This window comes from Hyla sarda, chromosome 4 (assembly GCF_029499605.1).
Source record: "Hyla sarda isolate aHylSar1 chromosome 4, aHylSar1.hap1, whole genome shotgun sequence".
Classification (NCBI taxonomy): domain Eukaryota; kingdom Metazoa; phylum Chordata; class Amphibia; order Anura; family Hylidae; genus Hyla; species Hyla sarda.
The window spans coordinates 258,429,597-258,444,031 of record NC_079192.1 but is presented as its reverse complement, the minus strand read 5'-3'; the positions used below and the strand labels follow the sequence as shown (position 1 = coordinate 258,444,031).

The 14,435-nt window shown below is 41.5% G+C and overlaps 2 protein-coding genes across 2 annotated transcripts in view; both read right to left on the bottom strand.

Annotated features, from left to right (window-relative positions):
- Positions 1 to 4,483, bottom strand: part of LOC130369167 (mitochondrial inner membrane protease ATP23 homolog) — a 100,801-nt gene extending 96,318 nt beyond the window's left edge. The window contains exon 1 of the mRNA XM_056574020.1: positions 4,174 to 4,483. The gene's annotated coding sequence lies outside the window, so the exon portion shown is untranslated. The remainder of the gene's footprint in view (positions 1 to 4,173) is intronic.
- Positions 2,257 to 4,175, bottom strand: LOC130369165 (G-protein coupled receptor 61-like). Its single transcript, XM_056574013.1, has one exon. The coding sequence runs from the start codon at positions 4,118 to 4,120 to the stop codon at positions 2,705 to 2,707; it is 1,416 nt and encodes a 471-aa protein (XP_056429988.1). The 5' UTR covers positions 4,121 to 4,175; the 3' UTR covers positions 2,257 to 2,704.
- Positions 4,484 to 14,435: the final 9,952 nt, after the last annotated feature.

Below are 14,435 nucleotides of genomic sequence, written 5' to 3'. Positions count from 1 at the left end.
ATGTGTACTACTAATATTGATACTTCAAACAAAATCGTATATTAACGATACATTTAAAAAGCCTTCACTTTCACATTTGTTTGCAAACATTACTATCAATTAAAAAAATTTGCGTCAGTGACAATGTCGTTTTTTTTATAATAATAATAATAAACATAAACTTCTAAAGTTCTCCATCATAATATATTTTTTTATAAAAATCTGATTACTATCGCTGTAAGAGATACAGAAAATGCTAAGTATGTGCTGCTTGATAACCCCATATTAAAGACTGGTTGTTTGCAGATACTGTAGGTTTACCTCAAATTAGCTGTTCTGTTCCTGATAGAAGAGAAGAGGAAAGCAACTTAAAGGGGTACTCCCCTGGTAAATATATATATTTTTAAATCAACGGGTGCAAGAAAGTTAAACAGATTTGTAAATTACTTCTAAGAAAAAATCTTAATCCTTCCAGTACTTATCAGTTTCTGTATGCTCCACAGGAAGTTATTTTCTTTTTGAATTTCCTTTCTGTCCGACCACAGTGCTCTCTGCTGACACCCCTGTCCATTTTAGGAAATGTCCAGAGCAGGATAGGTTTGCTATGGGGATTTGCTCCTACTCTGGACAGTTCCTAAAATGAGACCTGACGAAGCAAGGGGATCCTTGCGAAACTGCATATTAACCACCTGCTTGGTTTTACTCCCGCTGCCTTCTGTGCATCTGTGACAGGCAGCCTCCCTGCAAGCGCCAGTTTGCGATCCACACCAGGGAAAGGCTTACACCTCTCCATTCCATTGATCAGTTCCTAAAATGGAATCAGCAGAGAGCACTGTGGTCAGACAGAAAGGAAATTCAAAAAGAAAAGAACTTCCTGTGGAGCATATAGCAGCTGATAAGTACTGGAAGGGTTAAGATTTTTAAATAAAAGAAAATTACCAATCTGTTTGACTTTCTGGCACCAGTTGGTTTAAAAAAAAAAAAATGTTTTCCAGTGGATTACGCCTTTAACAGAAGTCACTAGATCCCTGCATTATTAATCCAATTATTTTATACATTAAGCTGAAGAAACCCTTCACGCTTTACTGAATGTAATATTCAAGGTTCTCCAAAGATTAAAACTTCTTACCTCTCCACAAGATAGTCCAGAGGAAAAGAAGTCAGCCAGCATTCAGGTGTAAACAGAGTGCATTATGTGATACATTTTGGCCATATCAGAGCCTTTTTTAAATCTGCACATTTGAAAAGGCTCTAATATGAGCTGAAGTATATCATACAATGTGACTGTAATACCATGCCTGTCTGAAAATAAAATGTGCAAGCTACAAGTGAGTACCGGTCTATCTATCCACAGGACGGGTGATAGGTCAGTGAGAGTCAGGGATAGATCGGGATCATGTCCTTTGTCCCCCATATGAATGAAGCAGCAGTTGAGCCTTCATGTCGTGTTTCATTCACTGGCCATGGGATTGCCTAAGATAGTCGAGCTTGGAGGGCAAGTGACCCTTGTAGTCATGATGTGTGGTCAGACCCCCACAGATCAGATGAACTCACAATCCTGTGGCTATCTAGGAGTAATCCCTTTAAAGGGGTACTCTACTGGCCAGCGTTCAGAAATAAATGTTCCGAACGCTGTTTTCGCGCTGCAGGGGTCCGTCACGCCCCTTGTGATGTCATAACCAGGCCCTCTCAATGCAAGGCAACGGGAGGGGGCGTGACTGCCGTCACGCCCCCTCCCGTTGCCTTGCATTGAGAGGGAATGGTTATGACGTCACGAGGGGCGTGACCGATCCCCGCCGCACAAAAACAGCATTTGGAACATTTACTCCCGAATGCTGGCCAGTAGAGTACCCCTTTAAGGACATTCAAACTAGTGTTCACAAATAACCCTGTTATCAGTTACGCCCCCTCCCGTTGACTTGCATTGAGAGGGCATGGTTATGACATCACAAGGGGTGCGGCCGACTCCCGCAGCGTGAAAAACAGCGTTCGGAACATTTGCTTCCGAACACTGGCCAGTAGAGTACCCCTTTAAGGACATTCAAACTAGTGTTCACAAACAACCCTGTTATTAATTATGATTATTTTACCCAATACTGTTACATGAATAAAGCTTCTTCATATTCTGTGCAGCTTAATATTTCTGCCTCCACAGGACACCAAGTTTTATGCCTATTACTGGTTAACCCTTTCCAATACCTGTCGGCAATAATCCCCGTGCTGGCAATATATCCCTCTTCTACTTCAGCAAAAAAGAATCAAGGTAACATAACCACATTTCCAGCTCACACTGAAATACATTTTATTGAGTTGCAATTTTTATTGCTGTTTTGTGCTTAATATGTATTCAGGGCTTGCAAAGGAGCATCAGTGCCTATAGGCATTCTACAAACAACCGCACAAAAGTCCTGCAAGTTAAAATGTAAAAAATACATGTCATCATACGGAATGTCAGGGTCAGGAAACAATACCAAACTTGCCATTAAATGCATTTAGAACAAAACTCCACTGGAAACAGACCTATGGCTGCATCCATGGCATATGCCGCCAACCGTCGCTACTTAATACAAAAAAGTGCTTGTGCCTTTACAGTAAACATTGAAGATCTAATTCCGTCATCATCTCGGTGACATTACTTTGCCTACAGGAGTTACAAAAAGACAAGATCATTGAATATTTTACATGATATAAGAATCTAACACGAGGTTTAGTATGGGAGGAATGGTCACTTAGCAGCCCCTATACTGTTCCCCTGTCTGGGGCACATCTGCAGACTCTTAAACCTTTCACTTGAGTCATGTTCCAGCAACTCAGGGGTTTCTTCCAAAATCTGCCCCGGGATTCGGAAACTCAAAGTACTCTGATTGACCAGCAGCCTAGAAGTGGAAGAAGTGGGGAAGCTGTTCCTCCTCTCCACCGCACAGCTTGTCCTTTGGAGAAATTGGAGAAAGTTCTCCTCTACAGACCCCTCATGGCTGGACAGGCCTAGCTGCTCATCCAGGGACTGTTTTAGGAAACATTTTGGGATCCTGGCCAGCTCGCTTCTGATCTGCCTGTTGAGACAACCATAGAAGAATGGGTTCACAGCGAAGGAGGTGTAGGCCAGCCACTTGACTATGTTCTCCCACTTGCTGCCAGCTGACCCTTTATAGGAGCCATTCCCTAGGGCATTGTGAACGTGATAGACAAAGTAAGGGAACCAGCACATGATAAACTGTCCGCTTATGATCATCAGGGTGAAGGCTGCTTTGGCACCCCCTAATGTCCTGTCTGGTGATCCCCGGTGAGACCGGTGCCCTGGCACAATGTTGGTTTGGCTGCCAGTAGAGTTGGATCTCTGGCGAGGACTGGCTGCCCAGGAGGGTAGAGGTCCATGCTGCATGGCAGCTATCCTGGCCACTTTGAATACATTACAGTATACTGTCAATATGATGACAAGGGGCAAGACAAAATAGACCAAGACAAAGAAGGTGACGAAGACTTTCTTGTGCCCTCCAGCATTCCTCTGCAGTGAGCAGCGGGTGGCATTGACCAGGCTGCCATTGCCTACATGGTGGCTGAGGAATGGCACGGTGGAGGTCAGGCATGCCTGGAACCAGATGAAGACCAGCACGGAGATGGCCAGCCCCAAGGTCATCTTCACCTCGTACCTCATGGGGTGCACGATGTAGTAGTAGCGCTCGATGTTGATGGCAGACACGGTGAGGATGGAGGCGCTGCTCAGGCACACCTCCAGGGAGATGTAGGCTTGGCACAGGGACTCACCGAACGCCACCCGTCCCCAGCTGCCCACCATGCCCAGCGGCATCACCGTCACGGCAGCCAGGGTGTCCACGATACACAGGTGCACCACGAAGAGGAATTTGCGGAGCCTCGGCGTCTTCAGGATGACCGCAGTCACCGCCACATTCCCGGCCACGGCCACCACGTCCAGCAGCAGCATGAGCAGGAGCCCCACGTACCGGGGGATGGTGCCCTCTGCGGCGGGGGAGGAGGCGGCCAGAGAGCCGGACGAGCAGTTCCCGCTGCCGTTCCCGCAAGGATCCTCCATCCCCGGCCCTGTCACCAGGGGAGCGATCCAGTAGAGCAGAGATCTGCCGTTACTTGCATCGGTCATCTCTACCTCACTCCCCCGCAGCATCCCTCACCTGGAGGAGGACGCATCCCCTCGGCAGCCGGCTACCAATGCCATACCTGTAACGATCCGCCAGCTGCAGCCTCCCCCCTACAGGCGGGCACGGGGGAGGCATCTCCTGCTGGAGGAGGCTCCTCGTCAGGTGACCCGGGATACTGCTGATGCTGCTGTCCTCACATGGAATGTCTGCTCGGCGCCCTACTGTGTGCAACGGCTCCAATGATCAGCTGCTTTCTGATCGATTATTGTCGTCGCCATGGTGACCACACGCCTTTACTGCTCGCTTTCATTGCACTTAGGCGCCTTGTACCCTGGTGATGTACTCCAAAGGGGAGATTTATCAAAACCTGTGCAGAGGAAGAGTGGTGCAGTTGCCCATAGCAACCAATCAGATTGCTTCTTTCATTTTCCACAGGCCTCTTTAGAGGCCTGTGGAAAATGAAAGAAGCAATCTGATTGGTTGCTATGGGCAACTGCACCACTCTTGCTCTGCACAGGTTTTGATACATCTCCCCCCAAGTGTTTATGGTCTCAGTATTTGTAAGATCCATCGCTCACCCGATTATGAGGAATAAACATAATATTACCTGGTCAATCTATCTGTTCATGATATGAGGCCGATCTGTTGATATATCTTTTAATGATCTATCAATAGGTTGATGATTGATCAAAGATATGTGGCTTGTCTACTAATATGATCAATTAAAGGGGTACTCCGGGGAACTAAACCCACAGCCCATCCTTTCCCTCTCATCAACCTATTTCATTGTCAAAGTATCATTCATTTGCTTTATAAATCAGTTTCCCCTCTTTGGTTGTCACTTTCACTTACATGCATGAAGTAAGGGAATGACATCACCCAGCCATCCACTCTGTCTCTGTACAAATCCCTCTCTGAAAGCAGCCCCCATGCTCCTGAGAGACACATACCATATGGTTTCTACCCTGCACTGATGAGTTATGCTCTCTTTATTGCTGGGAGATGTATGCAGCCTTTGCCAATCAGACACTGAACCTCTCTCTGCTGCTCAGAGCAGGAGAGTGGAGGCTGGCAGAGCACAGCTGCAATTATTGCTGGGAGATGTAGGCAAGGGGAGAGATGGACGGCAAAAAATATTAGGCAGCCAGAGAAGACAGCAGGGGCAACAGACTAAGAGCTTAGTCTCGAAACACACCAGCGTTTCACTCCTGTTATTGGAATACCATTTTTAATATAAGTTAAGTTTTATATATTTTTGTATTTTTTCCTGAGAGCTGGATTTTCCTCTTTTTTCCCATATGTCTGCATAGATCAGGGGATAGCGGTTCCCTGCATCTGTGCTTCCGCATTACATGTTAAAGTGCCTGATGCTACATGAAGATTTGGTGAGCTGATCTGTTTCCTTCATTTTTAGGGGCCACAGATGCCATGCATATCAGACAGGATTGTTTACAGGAAACTTATATAGGTAGTGTGATGGCGTTTTTTAATGTATATATACTTCCCTGGAGTAGTGATATGTTGCTGTTGTGATCTGTTGATATATCTGATTATATGTGGCCTATCTGTTGATAATCTGAAGATATGTAGCTGATCTTTTAATGCATCTGATGATATGTGGCAGATATGCTGATATATCTGATGATCTGTGGATGTATCTGATGATATGTGGCTGATCTGTTGATGTATCTGATGATATGTGGCTGATCTGTTGATGTATCTGATGATATGTGGCTGATCTGTGGATGTATCTGATGATATATGGCTGATCTGTTAATATATCTTATTATATTTGACTGATCTGTTGATATATCTGATGAAATGTAGCTGATCTGTGGATGTATCTGATGATATGTGGAAAATCTGTTGATAAGTCTGATGATATGTGGCCAATCTGTTTATAAATATGATTATATGTGGCTGATCTGTGGATAAATCTGATGATATGTGGCTGATCTGTTGATAAATCTGATGATATGTGGCCGATCTGTGGATATATCTGATGATATGTGGCTGATCTGTGGATGTATCTGATGATAAGTGGCTGATCTGTTGATGTATCCGATGATATGTGGCTGATCTGTTGATGTATCTGATGATATGTGGCTGATCTGTGGATGTATCTGATGATAAGTGGCTGATCTGTTGATGTATCCGATGATATGTGGCTGATCTGTTGATGTATCTGATGATATGTGGCTGATCCGTGGATGTATGTGATAATAAGTGGCTGATCTGTGGATGTATTTGATGATATGTGGCTGATCTGTGGATGTATCTGATGATATGTGGCTGATCTGTTGATGTATCTGATGATATGTGGCTGATCTGTGGATGTATCTGATAATATGTGGCTGATCTGTTAATATATCTTATTATATTTGGCTGGTCTGTTGATATATCTGATGATATGTGGCTGATCTGTGGATGTATCTGATGATATGTGGCTGATCTGTGGATGTATCTGATGATATGTGGCTGATCTGTTAATATATCCTATTATATTTGGCTGATCTGTTGATATATCTGATGATATGTAGCTGATCTGTGGATGTATCTGATGAGATGTGGCCAATCTGTAGATAAGTCTGATGATATGTGGACAATCTGTTTATAAGTCTGATGATATGTGGACAATCTGTTTATAAATCTGATTATATATGGCTGATCTGTGGATGAATCTGATGATATGTGGCTGATCTGTTGATAAATCTGATGATATGTGGCCGATCTGTGGATATATCTGATGATATGTGGCTGATCTGTGGATGTATCTGATGATATGCGGCTGATCTGTGGATGTATCTGATGATAAGTGGCTGATCTGTTCATGTATCCGATGATTTGGGGCTTATCTGTGAATGTATCTGATGATATGTGGCTGATCTGTTGATGTATCCGATGATATGGGGCTTATCTGTGGATGTATCTGATGATATGTGGCTGATCTGTGGATGTATCTGATGATAAGTGGCTGATCTGTTGATGTATCTGATGATATGTGGCTGATCTGTGGATGTATCTGATGATAAGTGGCTGATCTGTTGATATATCTGATGATATGTGGCTGATCTGTTGATGTATCTGATGATATGTGGCTGATCTGTGGATGGTTCTGATATGTGACTGATCTGTTGATATATCTGATGATATGTGGTATATTTGTGGATGTATCTGATGAAATGTGGCTGATCTGTTGATACATCTGATTATATGTGGCTGATCTGTTGAAATATCTGATGATATGTGGCTGATCTGTTGATATATCTGATGATATGTGGCTGATCTGTGGATGTTTCTGATGATATGTGACTGATCTGTTGATATATCTGATGATATGTAGTATATTTGTGGATGTATCTGATGAAATGTGGCTGATCTGTTGATATATCTGATTATATGTGGCTGATCTGTTGATATATCTGATGATATGTGGCTGATCTGTTGATATATCTGATGATATGTGGCTGATCTGTTGATATATCTGATGATATGTGACTGATCTGTTGATGTATCTGATGATATGTGGATGATCTGTTGATGTATCTGATGATATGTGGCTGATATGTGGATGTATCTGATGATAAGTGGCTGATCTGTTGATGCATCTGATGATATGTGGCTGATCTGTTGATATATCTGATGATATGTGGCTGATTTGTTGATGTATCTGATGATATGTGGCTGATCTGTGGATGTTTCTGATGATATGTGACTGATCTGTTGATATATCTGATGATATGTGGCATATTTGTGGATGTATCTGATGAAATGTGGCTGATCTGTTGATATATCTGATGATATGTGGCTGATCTGTTGATATATCTGATGATATGTGGCTGATCTGTTGATATATCTGATGATATGTGGCTGATCTGTGGATAAATCTGATGATATGTGATTGATCTGTTGATATAGCTGATCATATGTGGCTGATCTGTTGATGTATCTGATGATATGTGGCTGATCTGTTGATGTATCTGATGATATGTGGCTGATCTGTTGATGTATCTGATGATATGTGGCTGATCTGTTGATGTATCTGATGATATGTGGCTGATCTGTTGATGTATCTGATGATATGTGGCTGATCTGTGGATGTATCTGATGATATGTGGCTGATCTGTTGATGCATCTGATTATATGTGGCTGATCTGTTGATATATCTGATGATATGTGGCTGATCTGTTGATGTATCTGATCATATGTGGCTGATCTGTGGATGTATCTGATGATATGTGGCTGATCTGTGGATGTATCTGGTCATATGTGGCTGATCTGTGGATGTATCTGATGATATGTGGCTGATCTGTGGATGTATCTGATCATATGTGGCTGATCTGTGGATGTATCTGATGATATGTGGCTGATCTGTGGATGTATCTGATCATATGTTGCTGATCTGTGGATGTATCTGATCATATGTGGCTGATCTGTGGATGTATCTGATCATATGTGGCTGATCTGTGGATGTATCTGATCATATGTGGCTGATCTGTGGATGTATCTGATCATATGTGGCTGATCTGTGGATGTATCTGATCATATGTGGCTGATCTGTGGATGTATCTGATCATACGTGGCAGATCTGTGGATGTATATGATGATATGCAGCTGATCTGTTTATATATCCAATGATATGTGGCTGATCTGTTGCTGATCAATTGTTGACTTGGCCGATCTGTTGCGGCACTGGTCATAGAAGACATCTGTAGGATGTGCAACACCACTGGAGCATATTTCCATCAGACGGAACTGAGGAACATTATATTACTTGGAAGGTCATAGTTACAGCAACATTACATACCACATGCAGGTGATTCCCAGATAAAACCCTGTGTGATGCATGCAGATTGTATTGCAGATTCACTGTGAATCTCATCCCTATACACAGAAAGGGGGAGATTTATCAAAACCTGTGTAGAGGAATAGTGGTGCAATTGCCCATAGCAACCAATCAGATTGCTTCTTTTATTTTTAGAGGCCTGTAAAAAAAAAAAAAAAAAAAAAAAGGAAAAAAGCGATCTAATTGGCTACTATGGGCAATTGTACCACTCTTTCCTTACACAGGTTTTAATAAATCTCCCCCAAAGGGGTGAAATCAATCACAAATCTACAATATAATAAGCAGCTGCAAATCTACAGGTAAAATTTACAGCAGTTCCGACCTATGTGGACTCAACCAACATCAACACTGCTACCCTTGGCACAGATCCATGGGTGCCTACTGGCAAATACAGACTTTATTAACGGCTGCTGTCATTAGCTGACAAGTTATGGGTTTAGGTTTGCTATGTATTATTGTTATGCAATGTTATCTGTGCCCTGTTATACAGGCTGCGGAGGCTGCCTGTGTTTTCAGATGTCACAGAGTCAGTTGAGGGCCTCTGGCCATTTTCTTAACTGATCAGTACCCCACAATTTCACTGCAGAGGTACAGATCAGCCCCCTTAACTGACTAGAAACAGTATTGTAGCCATTTTAAATTCCTAAAAGGTTTTGACGGACAATGGCGTGATTGGCTTTGTATGGCATTAGCAGTGAGTTCTGGGTGCTGATAGCAGCCATTACTCACCGACTTTGAAGTAAGCTCGCTTCAACATTCTGTTGTGGTCATACATTTATGCTTTGTATCCTTAAAGAGGTTATCCAGAAATAGAAAATCAGATATTAAAGTATGCTGCACAGTATTTGGAAAAGCCAATGACATAATGGGCGAATACAGCTGTCGCCCCTAAGTGTGGTGTGATGCCCATTAGGATCCCCCTGCGTACTCGCCTGGATTAGTCAGGAGAATCAAGTAGCCTATTAAGCGGTGAGTATGGGTATGCTTTCTCTCTGCCATGTACAGTATTTGCACTTTTCTCTGCATAAGCTGTAAAGTGTGTCAGATATCCATCTTCACCCTCTAACAATTCACATGATAGTGGCCAGTTTTCTGAGGTATGTGGTGCCACTCTTAGATTTTGGATTTTCTAACAAGTTCCTTACTTGGCGTGGTGGATGCCCATAGGGTGCTGTGTTGTGGCAAATTATTTTGACTATAATAATCAAATATTATAATCACTTAAGAAGTTTTTATCATGTGAAACTGCACTTTCTAGTATGAACTAAGCAGTGGTAAGAGTGTGCTGGGAGTTGTTGCTTCACTAATCACAGCAGCAAAACTTACAAGAGACTACAGCACTTGTGGGCCCAGTCAGGAAAATACACAATGATATCAGTATTTCACAGGTGACATCTTCATTGTAGTCTTTTTTTTCCTCCTACTTCATCTGGTCTAGACAGCTGTGGCATCTTCCAGCTACATCTTCTTTCTGCAGTCTGACACCTGGACATAATTGACACCTCATTTTGTCAGCAGATCTTCATCCAATTATTATTATAACCCTGCAAGACACTGTACCCTCTGAATATTACCCGGCCACACACTTTACCCCCTGAATATAACCCTACCACACACTGTGCTCCCTGAATACAGTATAACCCTGTCACACCCTGTGTCCCCAGAATATAACCCTGCCACATGTTGTGCCCCCTGAATTTAATCCTACAGATACTGTGCCCTCTGACTATATGACTACCTTACAATATAATACTGGCACATACTGTAGCCCCTAAAAACCATGCCACCCCTGAAATTCTTTGCAATATACACCATACCCCTGAAATTCAAAACACATTATGCCCCCCTGAAATCCATTAAAATACACTTTGGCTCATGAATGAATTAATTATATACTGTTTCCCATAAATTCATTAATTATACACTGTGTCCCCATTAATAAATCAATATACTGTGCTCCGTATATAAATTTATTCCATACACTGTATCCCCCATATATGAATTTATTCTATATGCTGTAACTCCCATATATTAATTTATTCCATACACAGTAACCCTGTGTATTTTATATACTGTATCCCAATATATAAAATAATTCCAAACGCTATAACCCTTCTATCCCCTACATATGAGCTTATTCCATAAACTGTATCCCCTACATATGAATTTATTCCATACACTGTAACCCCACATCTGAATTTAAGGATCCCCTACCCCTTTCCCCCCTGTAGCCAGAACAACAAGAGTAAGGGTGCATTCACACCACGTTTTGCAATACAGTTCCCGTATCAGGTTTTTGATGAAAAACCGATTCCTCAAAACCCGACCCATCTGTATCAAAACGTATACGGTTTAAAAATGATGTCAGGATGCATATGTTTTTTATGAAAAAAACGTATACGTTTTTAACTTTTCACTCCATTATAAATAATCTCTTGTTTGATTGAAATTCCAAGAAAACAAAATCTGTGCAAAGTCAAAAACCGTATGGTGAAAACCTGATGGAGCCGTACGCACATACAGTTCTGTACGGTTCCCATTGACTCCCATGTTTTAAAAAAACGTGTACAGTTTAATACAGTTTATCTACCCGGACCAAAAACCGTAGACTACGGTTTTGGGTACGGAAAAAAACCTGACAAAACCTTACAGGATGCAAAACGTAGATAGATTCTCTTACTCTTAAAATGAGATTCATCAAAACCTGTGCAGAGGAAAAGTGGGGCAGTTGCCCATAGCAACCAATCAGATTGCTTCTTTAATTTTTCAGAGGCCTTTAAAAATTAAAGAAGCAATCCCTCCGTCTGGAGAAGAAAAGGCTTAGTCTCAAGGGGCGATACTCCTTCTTTACCATAAGAACTGTGAATTTATGGAACAGTCTACCTCAGGAACTGGTCACAGCAGGAACAGTTGAAAGCTTCAAAACAGGGTTAGATACATTCCTGGAACAAAATAACATTAATGCTTATGCAGAAATATAAAATCACATCCCTTCCCTTCAATTCCTTGGTTGAACTTGATGGACGTATGTCTTTTTTCAACCATACTGACTATGTAACTCTGTAATCTGCTCCACTCTTCCTATATACAGGTTTTGGTAAATATCCTTTCTAGTCTGTAATTTTAGGAGTAATTACTTGACGGGAGTCCCGGCTACCTTACCTCTAGTCCACTCACTTATTTAATCTTGTATAATCTATAGTTTTTAAACTAGATGAGCTGTGGGAAACATAAAACACATGAACCAGGCAACAACATTGCAGGGGATGATTGATGTGCCTCCGCACGTTCTTCAGTGTAATTCTCAGCAATCTATACAAGTGAAAAAGTCACTTATTATTTGTTAGTTGTGTAATGCATTTGGTTTCTAGGCAACATTGCACAACAAATGTAACCCATAGAAGTGGAATGGTATTGGAAGTGTTATAGCTAAGAACCATGTTAAATTCATTTTTTTTTTTTACTGATCTACACATTACACAATAGTCTTGTTTTTAGTAGAATTTAGTGAGATATTAGAAAATATTATAGAAGCTTAGTGGCCTCATGCATACATTTGTTTCTCCACGATGTTCTGTTTTAGAGTATACTTACAAGATGCAGAGCGTGTCTCTATCACAGGACACAGGTGTGTGTGTGTGTGTGCGGCGCTCAGGGAGAGAAGCGCGTGGCAGCTCTTTCTCCTGATTGGTGGAGGTCTCAACACTTAGACACCCATCGATCAAAACTGTTCACATGTCGCTAGGACATGTAAAAGGTTTTTCCAAATCACAGGTACTCTTTAAAGGGGTTATCCAGGAAAAAACTTTTTTATATATATCAACTGGCTCCAGAAAGTTAAACAGATTTGTAAATTACTTCTATTAAAAAATCTTAATCCTTTCAGTACTTATGAGCTTCTGAAGTTAAGGTTGTTCTTTTCTGTCTAAGTGCTCTCTGATGACATATATGTCTTGGGAACCGCCCAGTTTAGAAGCAAATCCCCATAGCAAACCTCTTCTAAACTGGGCGGTTCCCGAGACACGTGTCATCAGAGAGCACCCTTAACTTCAAAAGCTCATAAGTACTGAACAACCTTAACTTCAGAAGCTCATAAGTACTGAAAGGATAAAGATTTTTTAATAGAAGTAATTTACAAATCAGGACATCCACAGTAAAGAAATAACTGCAGGGCACTCACCACAAATATTCAGTGTTCTTTATTCATGCGATCTTTAACATCTCAGTGCGGTAAGACACTTGACAGGGGTGTGATTCGGGGCTACGGTCCGTTTCTTGCGATACTTGCGCTTCAACAGGCCCACGTCATCACGTCTGCTTTCACGTCTTAAATAACCCCTCCCGATGTTGCCATGGGAACGTGACAACAACCGGAACACAGGTAAGTGATTTAATACAAACTAAAAACAAACTTGGACTATAGAGATGTTATTACAATAATGCATTTAGTTCGGTCTTATCGTTAAGACCTACACAGCCCATAGCTTCCAGACGGAGTATCCATTTGGTTTCTTTCCTTATCAGCAGTTCATCTTTATTCCACCCTTCGTCCGCATGTTCAACCCTTTCAAGACCGGTAAATTTAAATGGCTCTGTTTCTCTGCTATGCGCCTCATTAATATGCTCAATGAAGCGCAGAGCTCCTACTCCAGTCCTCAAGGATCGGACATGTTCACGAATGCGGTGGAACAAAGGTCTTTTGGTTTTTCCGATATAAAATCATGTTAGTGCATATACAATGAAAGGCGACCTACATGTTATCAACTGCCTCACTTGCACATTGTAACCATTCAAGTTAATGTATTTTGCTTTAGAATTTAGATTACAAAATGAACAGGAGCCGCAGCGAAAATTTCCCTTTGGCCTCTGTTCAGACAACCAATCACAGTTTTTCACAGTTTTTTTCTGATTATGTTTTCTCAACAACCCTCCAACAGTTTGGTTCCTCTTATATGTCACTAAGGGCTTTTCTTTTGTCACTTTTGCTAAATCTTCATCAGTTTTCAGTAAGGGCCAATTATTAAGGTGCTTTTTATTAGATTATTCAGGGGAGAATTTTCAGAAGAAAATACTATCTTGTCATTTTGTGTTTCTTTTTTTCTTTTTTTGTTGTTTGTTGTTCAACAACTCATGTCTTGTGATTTTATTAGCTTTTCCTCTTGCCCGAATTAGTAAATCCTTAGGATACCCCCTTTTAAGCAACCGTTTTTCTAAATCAATAGCTTGTATGATATAATTATCAAAGTTACTATTTATTTTTCTCAGCCTCAAAAATTGGCTGAACGGAATGCTTTGTTTTACATGGGGGGGATGGGAAGATTTAAAATGGAGCAATGAGTTCCTAGAAATATTTTTTCTGTAACCAGATGTTATAATTTTATCTTCGCGGATGTCAATTTGTACATCTAGAAATGTTTGTTACCATACTGGGAAGTGAAGCGCATATTCATATCATTTTTACTATTGATGAACTTAACGAATTCGTCAAATTCCGC